The sequence below is a fragment of the Bombus huntii genome, chromosome 12 (genome assembly GCF_024542735.1).
Source record: "Bombus huntii isolate Logan2020A chromosome 12, iyBomHunt1.1, whole genome shotgun sequence".
NCBI lineage: Eukaryota > Metazoa > Arthropoda > Insecta > Hymenoptera > Apidae > Bombus > Bombus huntii.
The window spans coordinates 11,996,296-12,020,163 of record NC_066249.1 but is presented as its reverse complement, the minus strand read 5'-3'; the positions used below and the strand labels follow the sequence as shown (position 1 = coordinate 12,020,163).

At 38.7% G+C, this 23,868-nt stretch overlaps 1 protein-coding gene across 1 annotated transcript in view; it reads left to right on the top strand.

Moving 5' to 3' along the window:
* LOC126871900 (neural cell adhesion molecule 1) overlaps window positions 1-23,868 on the top strand; it is a 297,362-nt gene that overhangs the window by 241,980 nt on the left and 31,514 nt on the right. Inside the window, exons 4-5 of the mRNA XM_050631230.1 lie at window positions 8,340-8,450; window positions 9,768-9,971. Coding sequence (XP_050487187.1) covers window positions 8,340-8,450; window positions 9,768-9,971 — 315 coding nt within the window. The remainder of the gene's footprint in view (window positions 1-8,339; window positions 8,451-9,767; window positions 9,972-23,868) is intronic.

Here is a 23,868-nt window from a genome sequence, read left to right as displayed (position 1 = left end):
AATCAAAGTTTGTGTAGCTCTCCTTCGAAGCTCCTAGCAACTCGTCGATATGAAGTTTGCCGAGTCAAAGGTTCCTGCTATCCGAAGCAAGTACACGAATCCACGAGGGTTTGTATCAAGCATCTCTATTCGAAAATCATGCATATCCAGTCGTACGAGTACAGGGAGGCGACGAGTGATCGTAAGGGAACTTAACTTGTGTTCAAGTATAATTATCCCATGTTGGAGAGCGTGAAATCAGATACAAAACTAATTCCGTGTGTACGTATCGTCGCGACTGGATCGCTCGACGCTTTCCCATCTAATCTCGATAAACTCCTTATCGAGCAGAAGGTTTCTCCCTTTTGCAGAGAGGTGACGGCTTTCTTTCTCTTCGAGAATTCTATTACACGTGAACACAGCTCGTATTCCTTTTACGGATGGAAAGACTGGCCCTGGCTCTATATCCCAATGGCAACCGAATCGGAAAGTGGGTCTCTCGACACGCTAGGACAATCTTATCCCAAGGAGAAAGCCCAAGACGAAGAGAAGAAGACACCTACGAGCCTCTGAATGCTGCAGTTGTCCGATCCATAAGAAGGTTGACCTGCAGACGAGTATATTTTCTGCTGTCATAGCGAATTTACGTTGAAAGGAAGATATTAAATCGCATCAAGAGTAGCGTTTCAGAAATATGATTTTTGCAGCAATAATAATAATAATCGCTCACGCATCAATTGTTATTTGCGAGGACATAAAATAATAATCCTCTTTTCAAAAGGTTTCTTGCCTATTTGTTTTAGAAGCCCGGTTTTTATGGGAATAATATTGATCGATGATACATTTTTCAGAGTGTTCCTTGTCCGTTGAATTATAGAAGAGCGGGAAAAGTTTTTATCTACCGGATTGATTGCTGTTAGTAAGTGTGTTTAGAATTTTCTGGGGAATTTCGCGAAGTTTATGAATATTTGAATTCTTGGGAAAGCATTTTTTCTATGTGGAACTGGTCTCGTACCTTCCTCCCACACCACCATGAAATTTTTATTTTCTACTCGTTTGGAAATAGTATTTCACGTCTGTGATCATAAAAAATTCAATGTGCTCAGAGTGATGCGATGACGTAGTTAACTATGCAATTAAACGAACGGTACTTTTAGAAGTTGACATACATGATTAAATTGGAATTACCGAATGATTGACTTACGCCAGTATAATTCTTAACCTACCATATCATAACTAACGTGGCAATTAACATGTCACAAGTAAGTGTAAATATAATTAAAATTGGTCTTCTAAAGGAACATTACTTATGAAATAACCCAACATAAAGACTCGTCATTCGACAACCGACCTCATAAGAAATGCATCGAAATAAGATAATGTAAAACTATTGTTCCTGAATTTCCTTAAACGACAATGGCAGTGTTAATTAATCTGTTTTATCGTTTTAACGGAGGAATAGACACGTTATCCGACTCTGGAACACGCAGTAATCTCTTTATGATTCGGTGTCTTGAAATCAGCCGGATCAATATGTATACCTCTTTTCCATTTGCTTTTCTCAAAACATTGAAACGTGTGCAGAATAGCTGTGAAAAACGAGTCACAGTAATATTGATATCGAGCACACGAGCAGTAATATTAATATCGATGGGTCGTGTGTTATACGAATAAATGAATCCCAACGAAATATCCCTGGAAGATATCAAAATCAGTTGTTTCCTTCGAAGTATTCACAATACACGTTTCATAAATATTTCAGAGAATCCAGACGACAAATAATATAACACGATACTACATCTGTTTCTGAAACGTTTATGTCGTCCGTTTTGCGCCAATATCGTGAATGGCCAATTCTAGATAGATCATAGAAATTCACAATAAATTTAGGAGGATATAAAATAACAAGATGATTTTGGAAATGACGAATCAGGCGATTAGTAAACTGCAAGTTTAAGCAAGTTCAGAGCTTTGCGAACACAACCAAAGCTTCGTGAAATAGAAGCTAAACGAGAAATTCGCTATGTTACTTCATAATGTTTCATATTTCGTATTTTATACATTTTCGCAAATTTTAATTTCCCACGAACGCATGAACATTAGCAATCTCATAATCGCCGTTGTTGAGCCACATTCGTCGTTTTAATTCAAACCAGCAAGAACAAAAAGAATAAAATATTCGGCGTTGTTCTTTGCTGAAAAAAGGTAAAGATTATTACATTTGGTATTTTATTGTAAGGAAGACGACTTAACGAAGACGACGTAATGCTAATTCGTCAAAGATTATTTGTCAATGGAAGACAGCTTAATCTGGAACGATCTTTACGCTACCCTTCGAGAGTCTCTAACAGAAAATCCAAGCAAAATTCACGACATTGCGTTGAATTAACTTCTCTGGGACCGAAACCCCAAAAAGCAGGGGATTCTTGCAGCGGCGTCTCATTTTGCCCAAGATTCGTTCACACTCTATTTCCCTTTCACGACGAAAGAAGAATCCACGGCTCTCGTCGACGTCTGAACCAACACGAATGAATCTCGACAAGATCTTGTCCCGGAGACCTTTCCAGATCGGCGCTGCTTTCGCAGAAACGACGAAGGGAAAAGGAGGGAACCGACATCTGGGGAATCGGGTGTCCTGATCTTACCGAAATTCTCTACTACGAGCCATCGAAACGTAAAAAGATTACGGACGTGATACGTTGTTGGATGATGTTTAGAGGGATATTTGGTATTAACCGTGAAACAACGTGAAGAAACGGAGTTCTACTATGGAAAAGTATTTCTGGAAATTATGGTTTAAAACACTAAGATAATCTGCCCTTTGTTAAGATATCCTATGTATCTACCTTTTCGAAATCGAAGAAAGCTCAAGTTACGTAATTTTTTGTGACATTTTCATTTTTTTCCGTCTAAACTTAATACAAACCTCTGAACTTGTATATTATGCTTACGACACATATTTCAAAAATAGGAAGAAGTCAAGAACAGAAGTTTTATTCAATTCTTAAGATTTGAAGATCATGCGATAGAATAACTGCTTTAATTTAATCTAAACTTAATTCTTAATTGGAATTAATTATATATTGACGAAATATCTTTTAAAAATAAAACGAAATTGAGTGAAAAATGTTGATAATCCCTAAAATAAAAACACCTGACGAAACAAACAGCATAGCATTCTGCGTCATAGCTCGTTTGACGGTCCTATGTCTCGAAAAGATATAAAACGCCGTTTCTGAACGACATTCTGTGAAAAGTGAGGATCCGTTCAAAGAAACGGAATTAATGAAGCAACCTATCGGCGAAATAAACGAACATGGCAAGGAAAGAGTCGCTATAAACAGGTAAGTGGTGAGGGTCGAATGTGGAACGCGATGGAATCGAGAAACGCGAAAGTAAAAACGAATTGAATCACGGGTATTCATTGATGCGGAGTCGACGAAAATCCAGGACGGCCGAGCCGGCTCTTTGGAAAATTCACGTGTATAGAGAGCGTAGTCTGTAACATGGACGAATATTGATCCCAACAGCTCTTGCAACTGACGCGGAATGCGTAAGGAAGCCGTTTACATATCCGGCAATAAATGTCCTGCCTTTTAGAGAAAATATTTCCACACGCACTGTGTATCCTTGCGCTGCGCTACAACGTATGCATAATTGAAGCGACAATGGTATAGAAAGCCGAGGAATTGGACTTGAATGGAGGAATACGACTTGAAAATGATATTTTCATACGATGTCTTCAATGTGTTAACGAAAGATTTTTGCAGATTTTCCTGCACGGATATATTAATTTGTACGGAAATATTAATTAGTAAACTGCGAATGTTTGTATATTTATGAGGAATTTAAAGAATATGGTCTGAAATATTGCTATTTCGACGCAGCTAAGATAATTTCAGAGCCGCTTATTCTTTGTGTGACACGAGAGAAGAGAGCATCCTTCTCATATCATAGGATATTTTTATCACAGAAGTGAATCAGTTTCTCGTATATATCATACCACTGAACCTTTTTAAGGAAAGAGAGGAGCAACCGAGCGGATACTAGAATAGAAAACTCTGTATCCTGAACGAAGTATCGCATCAATAGATTTCACGCGTATACAAGGACTTACCGAAGAGAACAGAATGTAGGAAACATCCCTATATCATATAACCTTTGACGTACCAAAAGAGCAATAAATGTAAGTCTTCGAAAGCAGCCTAAATCTCTCTATTTCATCCCTTACAACTTACAAGATGAAAGTACAACTTGTAATTCACACGACTCATTTCTAAATCACAATTGAATAAAAGAACAGAAAAATAGAAAGGAGGTAGAGTTCTGAAATGGTCAACACATAGAGTAGAACCATATAAGACGAAAAGGACGATAAATCTGTCTTCGAAGGCACCTTCGATATCTACGAAATCAAATTCCAATCTGTAATCCTCGCGATCCACTCCCAGTCCCAACCGAAAAAAGAATGATATTATGTACAACCAACGAGATCCTAAAGAGCAATAAATCTTCGAAAACAGCTCTCGAGAACCCCCAAAAACATCTCGACGTGATCATCCACAAAACCCCTGGAAGAGATTCGCAAGTTAGGAAACAAAACTACAGCCAGCAAACCACAGAACCCGCTCCCAATTTCCAGCCAAACAAAGGAACGGAAAAACAGCTAGCAAAGACAGGAAAAACAGTTGGAAAGACTAGAAGCTTCGGAAGAAGTCGCGCGAAATGGAGAGAACGGACGAAACAGCAGCAAGGTCTAAATTGGAGGGGCATGTAAGAAGGTGGAGTGCTCGTCGAAACGAGTCCTGCTGTTTTGCTCGCTGCTAGCCCTTCGGATTATACCAGATGTGTGTCTTTCTCCGTCACGTACATGCATGCATCCGTGAAGGCTAACACGTAGCGAGGCAAAGCTTTCTGTGTACACTACCCGTACGTACACTACCGCTCAAAACTTATTCGGACACTTGTCTTTAACTTACTTATTCTTGGTAAGAGTTAATCATATTGGATTGTTCGGAAAGTTTGTAGCGTTTCTGGCATTTTTATGTTCTGAGTATGAAATTATATACAATTTATTATTATTAGTAGTAGTCTGAATAATATAAACTTTATATTCTGTCATATTTTATAAATTATATATTTACGAAATTCAAAGAGAATGATTTATCATGTACTCTCGCAAGATACTACTTAACAAATACTGCTTGTATCTACTTGAACATAAAAGGCGTTAATTAAAAAGAAAAATCTATCGTTGATGAATGGAAAGTGTCGTTCTTCGACAACAAAGGAAGGTCTCGTTATTTCCGTGACAAGTAGGTAAAAGCTGTTCAATGCTCAGCGACAATTTGCCTGACCTTACGCATACTCTCATCTTTACAAAATATTTGTTGCATGATAACAAAGGCTAGCCGCGAGTTTCGCAACTTTTTTCTCGGTAACAAGAGAAGACATAGCGCGGCTTCGCGAACGAACGAAAATCGAGCTGCCGAACCAATTATCGTAATGAGATGTTCGGACTGGCTCGACTAGAGAAATGAGACAAGCTGTTGTCTGAGTCAGCTTTGTCTTTGAAATTCTGTCTTGGTATTCCTCGACAAGGAAGGGGGAAATGGTAAAGAAACTGACTCGATCTTGCTTGGTTTAGGAATTCAGATTTAACGGTTCGTTGGATAAAGTAGAGAAGATTCTTGTGAAGGATGAAAAGATGATATTGGCAATGGTTTAGATTTGATGTGTGTAAATAGAATTTGGTGTTTCGGTCGATCGGTTTATCGGTTGGAAAACCTTGTAACGGGGATTATTCTCGCACATTACGCAGGTTCTGAGGGTTGCGTCTATCAGAGAGAATATCAATGCCGCCTAACGTACTCTTCAAGCAAGCTCAAACAATCAAATATTGGCTTGGTGGGCGTACCGCGACTGCCGCTGGAACACCGCTGATACAGTTCAAATAGTCTGAGTTACAAGGGACAGTTAATCGATCCCCCTAATGTTACCTTGTGCGTTGCGGTTCGTAGCCCATCGCAAATCTGCCAGGAAACTCATTAATGCTGTAATTAAATTACCACGTTTTACTATGTCGGAATAAATCCGACTGAAATTCAATATAATATAGGACGAAACTCTAAATCTTCTGGAAGGGACACAAAGTAAGAGGAAAGTATTTATTTCGTCGCAAAAAGACTTAAATCGCTTAAAAATCTTGGGACAGTTCTCATATTTGCAATAAAACCGGGAAGATTAAGTAATCGTTAAAACGTGTGGAGAAATATCATTTAACATGATACATAATAGATGACAATGAAAGTGTTTAGTGTGTATTATGCTGGTGAATTGGAGAAGTAAAACAAAGTCTTGCAACTTTTGAACAGGAGTGTACAGGTGTAGTTGATCGAAATTCTTAATTTCACAGCGAGACGATATAACTCAACGATCAAAGTATAGCACGTTAAACAACGATTTCTGTGCCAAATAAATAGCCAGGAATGGCTGAATTAATAGCATTTTCGTCAGCAATTCCTGTAAGCAACGTTTCGAGTTAATAAAAGTTAGTGTACGACGATGTATCACCGTGTTCGAAGACGCAAGCCAGGAGGCACATTATCGTTGTGCATCATATTTCCTCGAGGATTGTATATCCGGTGATTCGAGAAATGTGCACCGTTATACAAAAGTTTAAGATAACTTGCGAAATGTAAATTTGTCTGATAAATGTATACAAGCATAATTACAATTAGTGTTATTTTAATTTTGTCAAGAAAAGTATTCTATTAAAAAATGAGTATCTATCTGGAAACGTATCGACTAATATTTTATGTATTATACGTTTGCTTCCACGATAAAATCCCTTCTTCGATATTTCAAAAATCTGATATCCGTTCTTGACTTCCTTTTCTCTTCCAACTTGGTCTAATCGCCTCCATATATGTTCTCTCCTATTGAGATCAAGGCTCCATTTATGGTAGCATTTTCAACAGAATAAACCAAGGAAACTACAAACTAAAAACTACTACTACGATAATATGTAAAAATCCTATTTCCATGTAACGATACATAAAAACGTTTCCTAAAAATAAGCTCACGGATTAATTTGCGTTGGTAAGAGCAGTACCATTAACGATCCGAGACTTACGCACAACGCTGTATAACACATACCACGTGAAATTATGATACAGTAAGTGCTACAAAAGCTAATACCAATAAATGGCGCGTCCTCCCACCGCTCCTCCCATGTCATTTATCAGAATCACGAGGTTAACGTCACCCAAACCCACGAGCCACGAGCTGAACGAACGAACGAACGACAACATAATGTCGCGGATCGACTTTCCCGGCAGTAATTTTTCAATTACTTTCCCTGCAATACCGTTGGCCAGCGGATCTTCTCTTTTTCCATGCAAAAGCTGAGAGGAGTCCGCGCCGTATCGATTTCAGATTCCAATTTAATGGCGTCGCGGTATCCGAGCCGCGATCTTCCAATACCAATTTCGCGTTATCGGCCTCCGTTCGACGACGACAGCTTCCGTCTTGCAACTGCCAGACGCGGGTCGCGCGATCTTCGAACCCTACAAGCGACTCTGCTCGCAATTCGAATGGTCTTAGAACGCGATTCTACTCCTAGTCTGGGGAATTTCAAGGTAGACTGTGTATTCGAGGTCCGTGAAATTTTTGGAACGTTGGATACTAGCGTGTTCGGGGTAGCGGAATTTTCTACGTGACTGTGTGCGTCCGCTTTAAGTTTGAACCGAAAGGCATGAGAGTGGCTAAGCATAGATTTGGGAAATCGAAGGTGTGATCGTAGAGTAAGCTTAGCATTCTGTACGTAAATCGTATATATTTGTAATCTTATAAAAATATTCAATGCAACGTTGAATAATAAATGCATTGAGAATATTTTTACTTTAGGTGGTACTGCACTAGAGATTCTAGAACTGTTGGTATATCTAAGACACACATGTCTCTATATCGATAGAAAAATACATCGCGTTGGAAACTCTTTTGTTTCATATGGCACTCCATTTAAAATTTTAGAACTCTGAATGTATCTAGGACACAAATTTCTCTATATCGGTACGAATACAGTATTGCATCGGGAATTTTTTCATTTCGGATGACATTCAACTAGAAATTTCAGGATCCTGGATATATCCAAGATACAAATTTCTACATATCGGTTCCAAAAATGTATTGCATTGGGAATTTCTTCATTTTGAATTATACTCTACTTGAAATTTTAGAATTCTGAATGTGCCCAAGCACTATACGTATCCAAAACATCAATGTCTTTATATCTAGGATTTTCTCGTTCTAACAGATGTCAAGTGGTAAATGCTCGGTGGTTTGCTTTGGTGTTACAGTTCCACCGCACAAAATCGTGATCGTCGATGATTCCGGAATCGCACGGAACTCTATGGTGGGTCCGTACATAGAGGGCGACACTCTGCGGCTCTACTGTGACGTGTACGGCGGTAAGTACAATGTAACGTCACATCGTACCGTGTTCCCGTGGTTCGGTCCAGAGGGCCGCTGGAACGCCCGCTGCAATTCCAAAAACGAGCACGGCTTTCGTGGATCGTTGAAGCCTCGTTTGCAACGGGATTTACGTGACAGTGTTCGTGTATGTGGCAAGGAACGCTGGCCACGTCCAGAAATTCATTTTAATCGCCACGTTAGGTAGCTCCTTTACCAAGTAATGGATACAATCCTGTGCTAAGGTCTTAGAGTATCTACTAAACGAAATCATGCTTTCCGAGTTGGGAAATTACGAAACAGAAATTTCGATAATGTTGAAAGTAAAAGATTAACAAATATCAGTCATTTGCATAGAGATTGCTTTTAATTCTTTCGAATGTGATATAATTTATTTATAAGAATTATGTTTCTAAGAAAATCAGTGAATGAAAGAATAAGAGATTTGTCAATGAAGAACTTGCTTTTTCCGGACAATAATTCAATTGTAGCAAAGTTATGTCTTAGGAAGTTTGCAATGTTAAATCGATTGTTTTCGATATTGACAACAATGATTTTGTTAGATACGCTCAATTTTTAAGGAATTTCTAATTCTGAAAATACACACAAAGAGTATCTTAAAGTATATTTAGTTTCCATCATAAAATTAGCAACGTAGATGGTCTAAGACTTTTTCACAGTACTAAGCCCGAGGAAAGATAAGAAAATTGGCAGTGATTTAAAGAGTACACAAAAGTACACTATGCTCGAGATTACTCTGCATGAAAGCAAATTAATTCGATTATAGTATTTATGATCGTGGCACTGCGGTATTGTGTACTTAGAGAAGAAACGATAAGTAACTACAGTTTTACGAGATTCTAGGGTTAAAATACCGGGAAACCGTGGAAAATAGGCTACGGCAGTACAATTTTCATGTGTACTCGCAGTAAACACGCATTACGTACGATTTACGGACTAAAGTACCTGGTGTTACCGTGAAAGATTGGTAGTTATCATCGTGACAATTTATTTCAATTACTGTCGCGGATATTGCACGCCCTTCGCGACCAATTCTTCACTGTAAATGATTTTTACGACGCAATCTCGAATTTTTTTTATATTTCCCACTAAAACACAATAACGAAACGAACGAACAATTCTATGCAATTTTTAGCTGACAGGGGCGAATCGTTAACAAAATAAAATTCATAACTACGATCCACTGCTACCTTTCAGAATGTTACCGTCAGGCAAAAATTCTCGTTCCCAGTGAGAAGAAATTCAGGAAATAGTTTGAAAATTGCGTGAAAAATGGAAGTGATGCGTTTCCACAGGTAAGCCAGCGCCGACGGTGTCCTGGCACCGCGACGACAAACTCGTCAGCAACAAAACCGTAACAGTGAGGAACGGCGTGACGCGCAACGAGCTCGTTATAAAAAATTTAGGACGGGACGACGTCCGTTCCATGCTAACCTGCAACGCAACGAATAACAATAGGTCCATCCCGCTCTCCTCCACCGTTTACGTCGACATGAATTGTAAGTATCGCCCCACGGTCACAACGATAAAAACTCCCCGAATGCTTGGTTTTGCTCGAAACTATCGTAAACTGGAGAAACGTTGGCGGCATCAGGTAATAGTCGCAAATACGAGTTCGTACTTCGTTTAGCGACGGTTTTACACTTTCGACAAGACATTTAGTTTAAGAGTGTAACAAAAACGATATGTCAGAAATGACTGGTAATCATAAAACTAAAGAAATTTTTTTGTAAAGATTCGAAACTCTCAGAATAACGATTAGAATTTAGATGTAAATACATGAACAAAGGATTAATTCGTAATAATTAAATATCCGATGCCTTTGATTGCAACATTAAATCAATTAGTAAGAAAATGAATTAATCTTTCAAATAAATCACGAATAAACAGCGAAGGGATGTAGAATTATGAAATAAACGAATTTAACTGCCAATATAAACCCGGTTTACGACGTTTCGTCTATTTCTCACTGTCGTTCTCTTTTCACAAAAAACATTTTGATTTCTGCTCCTTGATATCCCGCGAATAATAAATCCGAAAGATCGCGTAAAATATCGATCGTAATAAATAAACAAACGGGTTATAAGTCGGCCTGTTAAAACCAAGCGTCAAACGAACGAATACTAAACTTATTGAACAAAGTGACATCGATGCGGTTGTTCACGGAAGAAAAACTGGGTTATGAAATTTCTCACCGCGATGAAACTCCATCGACGCTACCGCGCGTCTTTGCGATAGCGCTTTGCTATTGACAAGCCATCGCTGCGAGATGTTTATCGATATAATAGAAAAGCCAATGGCCATTTTTCTAGTGGCGTTTCGCGTGCCACGCTGCGGAATCCGAGCGAAATACCTTGTCGATGGGCAGAGATGAAGTTTCCACCGAGCGAGCAACGAAGTTTAGATCGACTTCGATCCCACCTCTGAACAACATCGAGGATCCGATTGATTCTCAGAAACCCAATAAATATCGAGTTGTTTGGAGAGTTCGTAGTACTTTTAATCAGCCTATTATATCTTGCATATTCATTTATAAAAAAGGTATGCTACCAACAAATGTCCCAATTAATGAAAAACATGTGACACTGGTCAGTACAAGGTGTGTGATGCTCGAAACAAAAGAGAGGCCTTCAAATTCCATCATGAGCTCTTCGAACAACCCAATATTATAGACTCACCGTCTCTAAAACAATTCTAAAACAAATAGAACACACTTGACCAAGTCAAGCGATTCAAAGTAGACGAGGACTTTACTCGACAGACAAATATCTTCTGTATTCGAATGCTAAGATAACAACTGGCAGCCAATTGACCATACCTACAATAATAAATAACATCATCGTATTATTTGCCAATTTCCTAAACATACAAGTCAAGTTTCTCTTAAATCCCGCTACGTTCTACAGAAACTTTGCCGAAAAATGCAATAGTAAAACAGAAATACTGATCTCGATTTTATCACCGACCCCTAGATCCATAATTCTAACCCCTAAATTGAATCATCCCACACATATATTACGGAGAACAAAAAATACAGAAGTTATGATGGGAAGCTTGTTCGCTCGTCATTCAAGACACGTGACCGCGGTGGCAAGACCGATCTTTTGAATCTAAATTATCACGGGTTAAGCCAATAAAACGTAGGGCGTAACGAGAAATAATAAGCTTACGCGTCAGGTTGGAATCAAGATGAACGATAAGATCTTTTGAAAGGAAGTACACAGGGACGGGGATCCTCGGAGCTTCCTCTGGGGGATCGTCCTATATTCTTTACAAGACCGAACCCATTTTCCAGCCACTGTGCGTAAAGGAAACGAGAGATAGGAGGTGGCCACGGGCGTGGTCATTACAGGATGAATTACGTTCATGGGGTTGCCGAGATACCCTTCGTCCTTTTGCTTCATCTTTTCCCCCTTTGGAAAGGTTTTCGATTATCTATACAATGATTTAAAATATTCCCCGATAACGTTCACGGATCAGGAAGTGACCATTTCCACTCAACGACCTCTGATCTAGCTGACTCCCCTTGCCTTTACCCTCTTGGAACAAAGCGAGAACTGATATACCGTTTATACCGTCATATCGTTTGAGGATACTTAAGAAAGATGATACTCAAAAATGGTTAAAGGGAACGATGGCCGATGAATCTGATCGGAGACAGCAGATATTTTAAATCTCACATATTTTTTGGAACGGAGCACAATGGAGATCCTTTTTAAATGGTCTATCCAGAACGATGTATTCTTCCCGCGGTAAATAGGATCTCTTGAAATTAACGTTTCGGTCTGTAAATCGGCAAACGAAGACTTTCAACTGAATTCAAGCCCCTAATTAGCGGCTAAGTAGATCTTAAACTAGGTTACGCAAAGTTTTACCCTGCACTTTTTTTGCAGAGGAGATATACGGTTTGACGGGAAATATAGAGACAACAAAATCCTTTTACGCGACAAGAATTCCATTAAAAAGTGCTGAATGGTCGAATTTGCTACGGATTCACGAACTTTCGAACAATCAATCGGCCACAATCCGAACCCTGTTGTTCGAGTACCCAATACCGAGGACGCTGGTAACAATTATTTCTGACAGGGTCCAACAAGATTCTATCGATAAGCGGAACATTCGGCTAGGAGCGAAGTCGATGCACAACAGATGACTAGACCAGATTACCTTGTCTTTGGCCGCACCAAGTTCCGCGAGATCGTGCCGCAATTTAGGAGAATGGTAAAGTTCTGGCTGATAGCCTCGTTCCACGTCACCCAGTTCTTAAACAAAGTTTGACCCTTACCGGTGTAGTAGACTCTACTAAGTCGTTTTCTCGGCGTTCAATCCTACCAACGGTCACCATTCTCGCTTCGCTGTTCCCAAATTATCGTCTCTCAAATGGTAGACTGTGAAACTCTGCTGATCAACTAATTTTTTTTAAGCACTCGAATGAAAGGAGTACAGCACGTCATTTCGTACATTTGCGCCATTACGAAAATGGTAATGACATTGAAACACGAAGAACTATTTTTAGAATTGAATCAATTAGATCTCGACGATGTCGTGACTCGAATCTTAAAGGCTCTGATTTAGATCGATCATCATGACAAATTGTAGGAAATGAGTCGTTTGATTTCAGACGAATTTATCATGTCTTGTAATTTCAGAAAAAATAGAGCCTAGTCGATTTGACTTCTGAGAAACTCGAGCACATCAGATATTACTATATAGTATCGTCGCTAGAAATTTTGTATATATATCGAAAATACGTTTCGGGATCCGTTTCAAATTCCTCTTAATCTGAACCGCGCTTTAAACAAGAGTTTTAAACATCCCGGAAGTAATCAGTTCCATAGGACGCAACAATTCCGATCACTCTGTTTCGCTATAGCTTCTCGATCCACGAGCAAAGCTTAAATAATTTAACCGCGTGTAATTCCCAGAAGTGGTAAGTAAAATGCCAGATTGGCGTTTCACATTGTCGTGGCGCGACTTTACGCCACCGGATGTTCTAGTCTCGGTGGAATATCGTTCGTAATAACGTAGCCAATGTCATTCGCTCCTATCCTTTACTCGCTAGCTTTTTACGAGCTTCCTGTTTGTTCCTTGCAATTTTCTTTACGACTCTATTTATGCCGGTGGTAATAACCTAATTATGACTAATTTCGGCACGTTCAATGTGCGTGAAAATAATTTTCTTACATTCTATGCATGAGGTCGTAAATCGATCGATGTTGAAATGACTGAACTGTAAGGATAGAAACAAAGTTTCCATGTTTCTATCAGTCAAATTATGTAGGTTTATTATGGCAAGGAAGTTTCTTACAAACTTCCCGTTCGTTCCCTTTAGCTATCTTTATGACTTTATTTGCCATTATAGTTTCAAGACTCTTACGTCTGAAAATTATCAGCGAATTGCTGTAGCACATACGGTCGCTACGATCATTAGAAACGCGTGAGATAGTCTTTGAAAATACATCGTTTAACGATGCGAAGAGGAAGACTACATAATTTCATTTGTTCGATCTATTAATTCTCTGTTGTTTATTTCCTACATACAAAGTTTATCTTCGAAGATATCGATGAATCGAATTCGTCATTTTCTTATTGACTGCTCGTTTCGTCTGTAGAGACTTTCGTCCACCGTTCGATGTGTCATGTGATAATTCATTACGAGATCTCATCGGGAAGCTTCATTAAAGAGAAGATGCCCGGTGCTGATACATAGTCGGGATTAGCATCGTTGATATCAGTATCGTTTCTACTGCTAAACTGGTTATGATGTCAGACGAATCATCCTAATGAATCCGCAACTTCACTGAGATTCTTCACATCTGAGCAATGCTTACGCCATCGTTTGTACGAACTTTTTTTTATTACCAGCCTGACTATTATCTATCCTAAAAATGTCTCCAACATACTACTAAAATTTACTAGTAGCAGGCTGACCATTTGTTTAAACGACCAGCTTTTAAAGTTCTCGCGAGCAGTAGTTTATCGCATTCACTCGTAAAAACTTTTTCAAATGGCTAGATATCGCTGTTTGTACGCGATAAGTCGAAATTTATTTAATACTGGAACCACTAAAAACTAAAGTTTGTAGCAAAGAAATCAAAGTGGGTGATATATAGAAAAAATATATAACGCAAAAGAGAAAGCTTCTATCCATATATCGCGTTGAGAATCATTGAAATTTCAGAAAGTACACACTATCATAAATTGACAAAATTCCATAAGATTCCAATGAAAAATTGCAAATTGATCAGTTTCGTTATTATCCCTATGGAAAGTTGCGAGTTGGCTACTATGATACTACTGTTATAATTTTACCGATTAAAGATGAATGATTCTAACTGTTCTGTACTAAACAAAAAGAGATTCGAAGTTTTGAAGAACCACGCAGAAAAAGATAGGGAAAGTTTCCATGAAGTCGGAGCAGTTTGTTACCTCGTTAAATTACCATAACGCTGGCGGTAAAGAGCACTATTATTTTGCCATCGCGACAAATCGCACTCTCAAGAGCAGACTGTCTTTAATTGAAGCTTCCGGTGCTCGAGGTCACCATTTCCCTCGCGATTCTTCCCAACGAAGAGTCTCTTCCACGGAGCAAGCTACGAATTCAATTTAGAACGATCGATTGGACGAGTAATTGAGATGCACCGAAAATAATGCGCCGGGAATGAAGATGGGGGATAAACGGAATATTAAGAAGCTTATGAATCGGACCAGAATTGGGGAAATTATTATCTCGAGATGCAATTACTTTAAAAACAATTGGTTCAACAAGACGATTCCAGAGGGTATTACTATTTCTACATTATTCAATTTAAGATAACCCTTTTACACTAAAACCACCGATCCATTATGATGTATATACACTACCGTTCATAATTATTATTTGAACGAAATCAATGATCGATAAACGTTTCTCTTGAATAATTTATATTTAACCAATAATATTCAAAACGGTGTTTATTATTTCAATAAGGATTTGTGTGCATAAATAATAGCAAGAAACCCTTGCTTAGCTTTTATAATAGAAGAGAAAACAACGTACATCGGAGGGGTACATCGGCTAATTATGAATAATTATGTGCAGTACTATGTATGTTCTGAGTTTTGCTATACACGAATAACAAGAGACAACAAAAACAGCTGCATAAATTTTAATAATAGCAAAAGCTACAAGTCTGAAACAATTTGCAGATCATTTTTGGTTGTTAAACCGTAGACAGATATTATTCTTTCATTATGTCGGCATGCTAACGAATACGTACCAGTGAAGAAAGATATACCACAAAATGGTTTCGATAAGAAACTGTTGAAATATCATACCATCAAATATGAGCAATAGATATTCCAGATAAACAGCGAAGACAGAGAGACTAGAGTATTTATCGGACACACCGGATCTATACTATAGAATTCTTGAGATGGCACGATTGCAGGTTATAAGAAGGTTTCACACGAACACGAAGGCCATTAGTATGTTTGGTACGTGAAGCTCAAAACGAACGTCGAGGCAGCGACCTCGAAAGGCTACAAAGTAAATTCCATCGTAACACGCGATGTGGCCTAATAACTAATTATTCCCGATAACGCTGGATTATCGAGTAATTATGCGTATCGCGATGAAGAAAAAAGAATAAAAAAATGCGAACCCAAGAAGAAGGCAATTTCTTTGTGTGGAGCGGCTCAAAAAGCTACGAGTCGTTCTCAATTACTTCGATTCATATCGTAATGAACCACGAAAGGACCTACGGCTCAAATGCTGTAAATTTCGTTTAACGTTCATTCGTAATTGCCATTTTCGAGCAGATCGAAGCTTTCGAAGACGTGTTACGAATATTATTCGAATGGAGAAGCCCGTGTAACAGAAAATACCGCAAAGTGGAATTTGCATTAATTTTTTTGTTCTTCCTGCTGAATGTATACTTGCTCACGAATACTCTGTCATTTTAAAAAATCGAATTTTATGTACACTGGTAACCATAAGTATCAGGACACATTGATATTTGATATAAATTGGACACTTTTCATTATATCTATTTTCTAGTTATTTTATTGTAAATCTGTTTACTATTAAATATAGCAAAATTTATTAGAGTTTTCTAAGAAATGTAAGTAATAGGTGTCCTAATATTTATGATTGACGGAGTATTGTGTTTCAATGTTTACCGTAGATCGGAATTTTCAAACCATTCCATCACTGCCAGATTTGTATCTAAACCTTGTGAAACAGTATTTCTAAATGTTAGTAAACATCAGACCGTGTATTCATTAAAACGATCAATCATCGAAATTCCTCGATTTACCTAAGGCACAGCGGAACAAACCCGTAATTCGTCACTCCATAATGGCGTTCAATTATCTATGAAAGCAACGAGCCTATTCAACGATATATAAAATAAGAGAAGATAGTGCTGATAGAACGGGTTCAAGCAATGTAGTTTATTAGAGGGGATAGCGAAACAAAGGACAGGTCCATGAATCATAGGGCAAAGTCTAAAAAAGGACGATACTAAACGGAGAAAGAAAGGACGAAAAACCTGAAATATATTATTGCTTTATCCCATAAGACCACGCGCTATTTCGACGATATTAGCCGTAACCGCGAAAAAAAACAAACACGATACCCTGTTTCTATTGTCTCTCGATCCTGCACTACCTCGAAGTACACATCAATTTCGCACGACCCTGCCCGAACCAGCCACGAGGCACCAAAAAGCCCTAAAAAATTCAATGGACAGAAAGAATTTTCAGCTATGTTCACCTAAAAACCTACTCGTTTGGCATCTACCATCGTAGATCTCCTCTAGTGCGCAAAATTATCCATAAGAAAGTTAAAACAATCATCTTGGCGAGGCAAGAGTTCGTGCGGTTTAAAGCTTCAGAGGAATATTAACCGTCTAAAGAATTTACAATCAGAGACATTTATCTCGTGCACAGTATGGGTCGTACAAACGGTCGTTACGGTGTTAAAAAAGAATAATTGGAAGTAGAGGAAAAAGAAGAAAAAAAATTGAGATGTTGGAAAGAAGAAAAAATGAAGAGAGGAAAGAAACGCGAGAAAGAAGAACAAAATAAGCTATCGAGTCGCTTTATGCGCGACATTGTGCGCGTATCACAAAAGACGAGCGTGGAAACAAGTTCTAGGGGATCTGGTGGCACTCGCCGAGTTAATAATACGTTTCCGGTGTTTTTCACGGCGAAAGGTATCGCGGTACAGGCGAGCTGTCCGTGCGAAGTTTAAAAAGGAATCGCCGCCTTCAATGGCGGCCCGAGAGCTTTCTTATTTGCCTTTCGGCCGCACAAATACGCGGCAGTCGGTGACACGGATTTCCTGTCTGATATATGTGTATCTCTTGCCTCTCGTGCAAAAGCGCGTCCTTCGGTACGACCCGATTTTCCAAAGCCCCGTTGCCGAGACATTCTTGCCAACTGCGACACGATTCGTTCTGGTAACGGCCGTAAAGAAACTGTTCGACGGCCTTTCGCAAGGCAGACGATGGCCATTAAAGACACTCGCCGCGTGTACCGAACTCTCTTGGCTCGAGATGTGTGATTTGCCCGGCCTGATGGAGCCTGCGCTTGAATACAAGAATTTAAATACCGAGTTTTACTTTGGTTCGGAGTTCTACTTTGATGCAGAGTGTTGTTCTTTTTCAGGTCGTTAAGATTCAGATCGTTGTTTTAGAAGAGTGATGGCAACATCATCTTATTTCATTGACGTTTTATAGTAATTCGTAGTATTCGTTGGCCGTTTGAAATGATAAATAAATAGTAAATAGCAATAGCGAATATTAATTAGTACATTCGATTCAAACTGTAAAACGTGAGGATTATTTCGGAAACTTTAGTAAAGTAGAAGTATTCGAACTCACGTAATTCACTCGCAGAATTGCTACATGGTGGCATTTTCGTATAGCCCGCGTTATTAGAATTAACCTGTCTTGCTAATTATTGTATGTGTTAGATAATCCTATTCGTAACTTGTATTATCTCGAAATACGCATACAACGATGTAACTGAATTCGTTGAGATTGGAAAAAATATTTACTTAAGACTAGCGATACTTGTGTTAGAAATTTAGTTAAGGTGTCGACAAACGTTTTACAAGAAGATCTAAAAGTGAAACTGACTCGATTAAGCAACTTTCCATGCAGACCTGTCTTATCTTCTAGCGACAAAACAGAAACTTTAATCACCTCGCGATTAAACGAAAACTTTAATTACAGAAATAACACGGAGCTCCTTCTTTTCCCTAAATAGCAAGATATTTCGTCTTCTTTTTCTATCATAAATCTAAATCTAATAAACAACAAGGAATCTTAAGCATCCTCGTCTAGAAGCATCCGAACAACCCGCGTCCCTAAATTCTCGAACCCCTCCATGAATCAGCCTGTGTACGCGAGCACATTTATCAGTTCCTCCTTGTCTGTTGCTTCGTGTTTTCCATTACGGTTTCACTGTAGAACGAAACGCAGACTTTTCGCCTGGACGTTTGTTTTTCGAAGACAATAACATTCGCTTTCGACGAACGATTAAAATCAGATTTAATCCGCATGATTCCCATCGTCATTCGCGTTTAATACAGGGTAAATGGAGCGTACCAGCCGAACCATTCACCAGCCGAGAAATTATGCGACTCTTTGTTTTCGGTTATACCGGTCCGGTTGCTCGTAATAGATTCACGCTTAAACTGTACATAAGTACGTCCATTTATCGCGGTTTACAGAAGCCTGAGCCCGCCTATACACGCCGGCACCGGCTATTTGTTTCGAGCGGTCATCGCAGACGCGCCATAAGCCAGTTGGAATTTTCGCGGTTCGTGGCTTTTCGTTCCAACTCGTCGACACCACGACTTTCTACTCTCTGCTAGTGGTAGCGCGTAGCTCGTGGAACTAACGTACGAGTGTAGTTTTGGCTTCGTTTAAAGTAAGGAAATGAAAATTTCGCGCATCGCCAAGTTGCCTCGAGCACGCCACGATAAACATTCGCTGTTTACAAATCAAATTTTACAGTTTTAATGCTTAGTTTCATCTGCAGGCGAGATTATTTATTTGGTTATTTATTCGTGGCATGAGCACAGACACATGTAATCCTTTTTATTTAATAGAGTTAGTTTAATAGAGATGTACTAAATTGTGTTTCGTGATAGTATAGCGCGAAAGGAACTTTGCCAATTTTATATATACGAAACGTTTCTTAATTTTCACCAAACTCTGGTATAAATTCTCGTAGCGAAGAAAGCAGAGAAATTTAGGAAAATTTTGTAAACAGGAAACTTCTGAATTTACCAAGTCTTGGCGTTTTTTTACAAAGTCCTCAAAAGAAATGCGAAACACTTAAGAAATCGTAGAGACCTCGGAAATTTTAATATCGTGGACGTTTCAACATTAAAACGAACGATATTTTCAAAATTCCTAAAAAGATGAAAAGGTACGTATTTAACCTCAAAATCAAACAACTTGGAAACACGCGAGTTCTTTTGTAATCTCCGTACGCATTCTCCATACTTTTACACATTCAAATTACCCGCAAAAGTGCAAACATCGCCAGACTACCCACAATACAAGAAGAGAAAGGGAGGAAACTGTTACAATTCTACTGTTTCAATCCTGCAAGTTCCAATCGGATAAAATTTTCAATTGGCCCGCTATTTTGTTGCGTCTCGTCAAATCGAAGAAGGTTCCAGCTGGATATGCGGATCGGGGGAGCTCCAGAAATTCTCACGAAAATGGAATAAGAACGATTATAAGACGAGGAGAATCGCCCCGTTTTCTCCGCTGAATTTCATTATGCCGGGTGAAATTGGATCCCGCCGATCAATTACCCGGCTCGAGAGAGACGTTCTCGCGAGTTTCCAGCCACTCCGGGATCGGAATGGTTCTCATGGCCGATTAACGTTCGTCGAAAATCTTGCCGGCTGCAGCCGCGTTCCGCTTCCACTCCCTTAGCTTTCCCTATACAGAAGCGCCTCACGTTCGCCCTAGACGTACGCTGCAACGTACGACTAGGCACGATGTTTCGTCACGTTCCTCCTTTCGAAACGCTCGGTTAGAATGCTTCGAGAGTCTGTAAGCGAAGGAAAGAATTCCAACAGTTTGCATAGAAGGTTAGATGGAGAATAACGAGACGTGCTTTGGAAAACGACGGCTGTACTTGATCAAAGTTGGATCAGATGGGCTACTTGGTAGCAATAGAGGTGTATGAATTGAATCTTTTGGTGAGTATACAGTGACTCGTGAAAGTATTCAAACAGTTACCATAGACAAATTGTCGGGATATATTTTACAATTTCATTAAAAGAGCGAGGGGACAGAATCGTGCTGAGTATATCAGGAACATGTGAAAACAATGTGGAAATGTAGTGCCAATGAAATTTCAAATTGTTTCTTGTAATACACGTAATATGCACGAGAAGTTTAGGTAACTCTTCCATCTTGGATTCTTTCGTAGAAGCTTCTGTGGAAGTATAACACAGAAGAACAATAGAATAACTTATACCGGAAAGGAAGGACGATGTTAATTTGAAGATGGTCAAAAGTCGTGAGTGAGCCTATGAACTTCAGTAGATCATAAATTAGTATCCTGATATTTCGACTTCTCATAAAATATTTCTCACCTTTTTACGTTATTGTACAGACAAGAAAGAATATGTCACATAGTTGTCTTATATTTGTCGACATACGCTGTTTTGTATCCTCAACTTCGCGATAAGAAACACAATAAACCACTTCCCTCAGTTCAGAAGGAATGTGTGGAAGTACGTATATCTTCGACAATTTTTGTCGTATGATATTTTACGTATAAAGGAACGTGCTATCTCTAGGAAAAGAGTGGCAAAAAGCAGAAAAATTCCAGAGAAGATGGGAACGTAGACACCGTGGTGTAACGCCGCCGCGATTCCGCCCATCGGTGGCTCTTTATTCACAGAGTTTGGTTTTCATTCGCTTTGCAATTCAATCCGTCGAATCTCGCGGGATATTCTCTGTCTGTCTCCGCGTCCCTTTCAACGTTCTCAATCGTCGTTCCAACGGCGGCAAGGTTACAGCCCCCGATATTCGGGAACCTAACACCGTTCAGCTTATGCCAGCAGCCAGAGGCATCGAATTAATGATTCCCTGCAACACTCCGTTCAACTCTGAGACACACATATAGCATCCGAGAGTATGGTAATTTGGTATCTCCCGCGATATATTCAGTCTCGAAATGACAACAAGACAAGTGCCTTGCGGTTTCATCTGGAATGTAAACCAGCCTCCGGAGAAACCGGAGGGAAAATTTTATATCGTTTTTGTAAATGTAGAATACTTTTTTTAAAATTGAAGTCGTGAAAGAATTTGATTAATATTTTTAGGAATCGGATACTTTTAAGGTCACAGTAGGTTTAACTTAAACTATCTTTCTTCTTGAATCTTGGAATTTCTTTCTTGTCCCTGATTTGAATAATTAAATTTTATGAAATATCTGCTATTTTAATACAATTTTTATACCTCGACAAAACAGTATGTAAATTGCTTTATTTATGTTTTTTAATAATTCTGTTTCATATAACTTTTTACATTTGAGTTAATGTGGCTCAATTCGTGTGAATCGTAAGTGAAGTTAAAGAACATATAACACTGAAAATAAATATCGCTTAACACGTTCGAGACCAATGATGCAGCATATATATCATGCAGTATCTCGTCGCAATGACCGACGACGACACCTGCATGTCATCAGTACTTTCAATTAATTCTCAGACAACAGTCAGAAACGTCATAATATAGGTATTTTTGCAGTGATTGTAGATATAATCTACATTTATGTTTGGGAGAGTGTTTCAAGAACCATAAGTATTATTTATGATTTATATTACTTTAACAAATTTTTTTCATTTAACTATACGTATAAATCTTCATATTTTAGTAAAATTTTTATATTTTGTGTGTATGTGTGTCTGTTCTGCCTTACAAGAATAAATAATGATTCATACTTTTGATAAATACATGTTATATAATTTTCTCATTCTTGAAATAAGTATCATTACAGTACATATACACTACATTTCATGACATATTTTTCAATAATAATGATCTAAAATATGTTTTTTCTTTATTTCTACATTAATCAGTTTCCCTTATTTTTTATTATAAACTTGTAAAAGTTTTCCGTCATTCGGAAGAGTTTTGTTCAAAGTCTCCGGTCTCGAACGTGAAAGCTTATTTCAGTATATATAATAGAAAGAACCATATGTACCAACCTTCATCTCATAAAAATATAGGAAAATATTGCACACCATTGTTCCGGAACAAGGTCACAAATAAAAACATGCCATAAGCCAAAAATTCAATGCTGATGAAAGTATAATGAGAAGTACACCAATGAAATTCCAAGAACAGACTCTTCTTTCTCTCACTTTCCATCCGCCTTAGCTTAACATCTTACTCAAGACTTACGACGCAGCAATTCTCGAAAGTGTTCCACCCCAGTCTCGTTCCAAGAACTGATGCAGAATATCCACGGTCGCATTAAGTATTCTTTTACGTACAAATTCTGCATACAGAAACGCCGTGCCATTTTATCCATGACGTTTACGCTATCCTCTGGTATTTCGACCAGAACTAACGTTCGACGTACGTGAAATCAATACCTATTTGTACAAAAACAGTTTGCATCCTAAATTCTGTTTAAACAAAAGTTTGTAATCATTACGCTTCTGATTCACAGAATCTACAAAAGTAAAAACACGTCAGCTTAGAATACTGTTTGGTAAAAAAAGTCTATTATTGTACTTTCGACCAATCGCGGGGAGACGCAATAGAGAGGAGAGACGTCAACGGGAGTCGTAAATTCCCGTTACGATTATAATAATCGACACCACAAGTTGATCGATCCCCTGATTTCCGTTAAGATAATAGAGGTGATTAAGTTGATATAACACTGTGATTCACAGGGTTATAAGGTTTTTATTTCCAACACTTATGAGGTACACTGTTGAGTAGGTATAAATCGTAGATGACAATTTGTCGCACGAAGATAAGAGAGATATGCACAATAGAGCAAGGCTCTTATAGTTGAACTTAGTATGTTAGTGGACGTAGCACTAGAGGATACTTAATAGAGGAAGTGAATGTTCGGTAATCCCGAGAACCGACTTAGATAGTTGATGTGAGTTGACCCTTCTAGCGGTGTAGAAGAAGTAGTTGACTTTTCTAGCGGTGTAAAAGAAGTAGTTGACTTTCCCTCCTGATGTCGTAGAAGAAGTGTGGTTGAGAGACGATGCTGTGTCGGAGGAAAGCTAGCGATGGGACCATCGGATTTGTTCATGACATTTTTGGTCAGGAAAGTGAGGGTAGTATACATTGCTTTTGATTGAATAAACGAAGGTTGGTGAACTATAGGAAGGGTCTTAGCCGCCCTCGA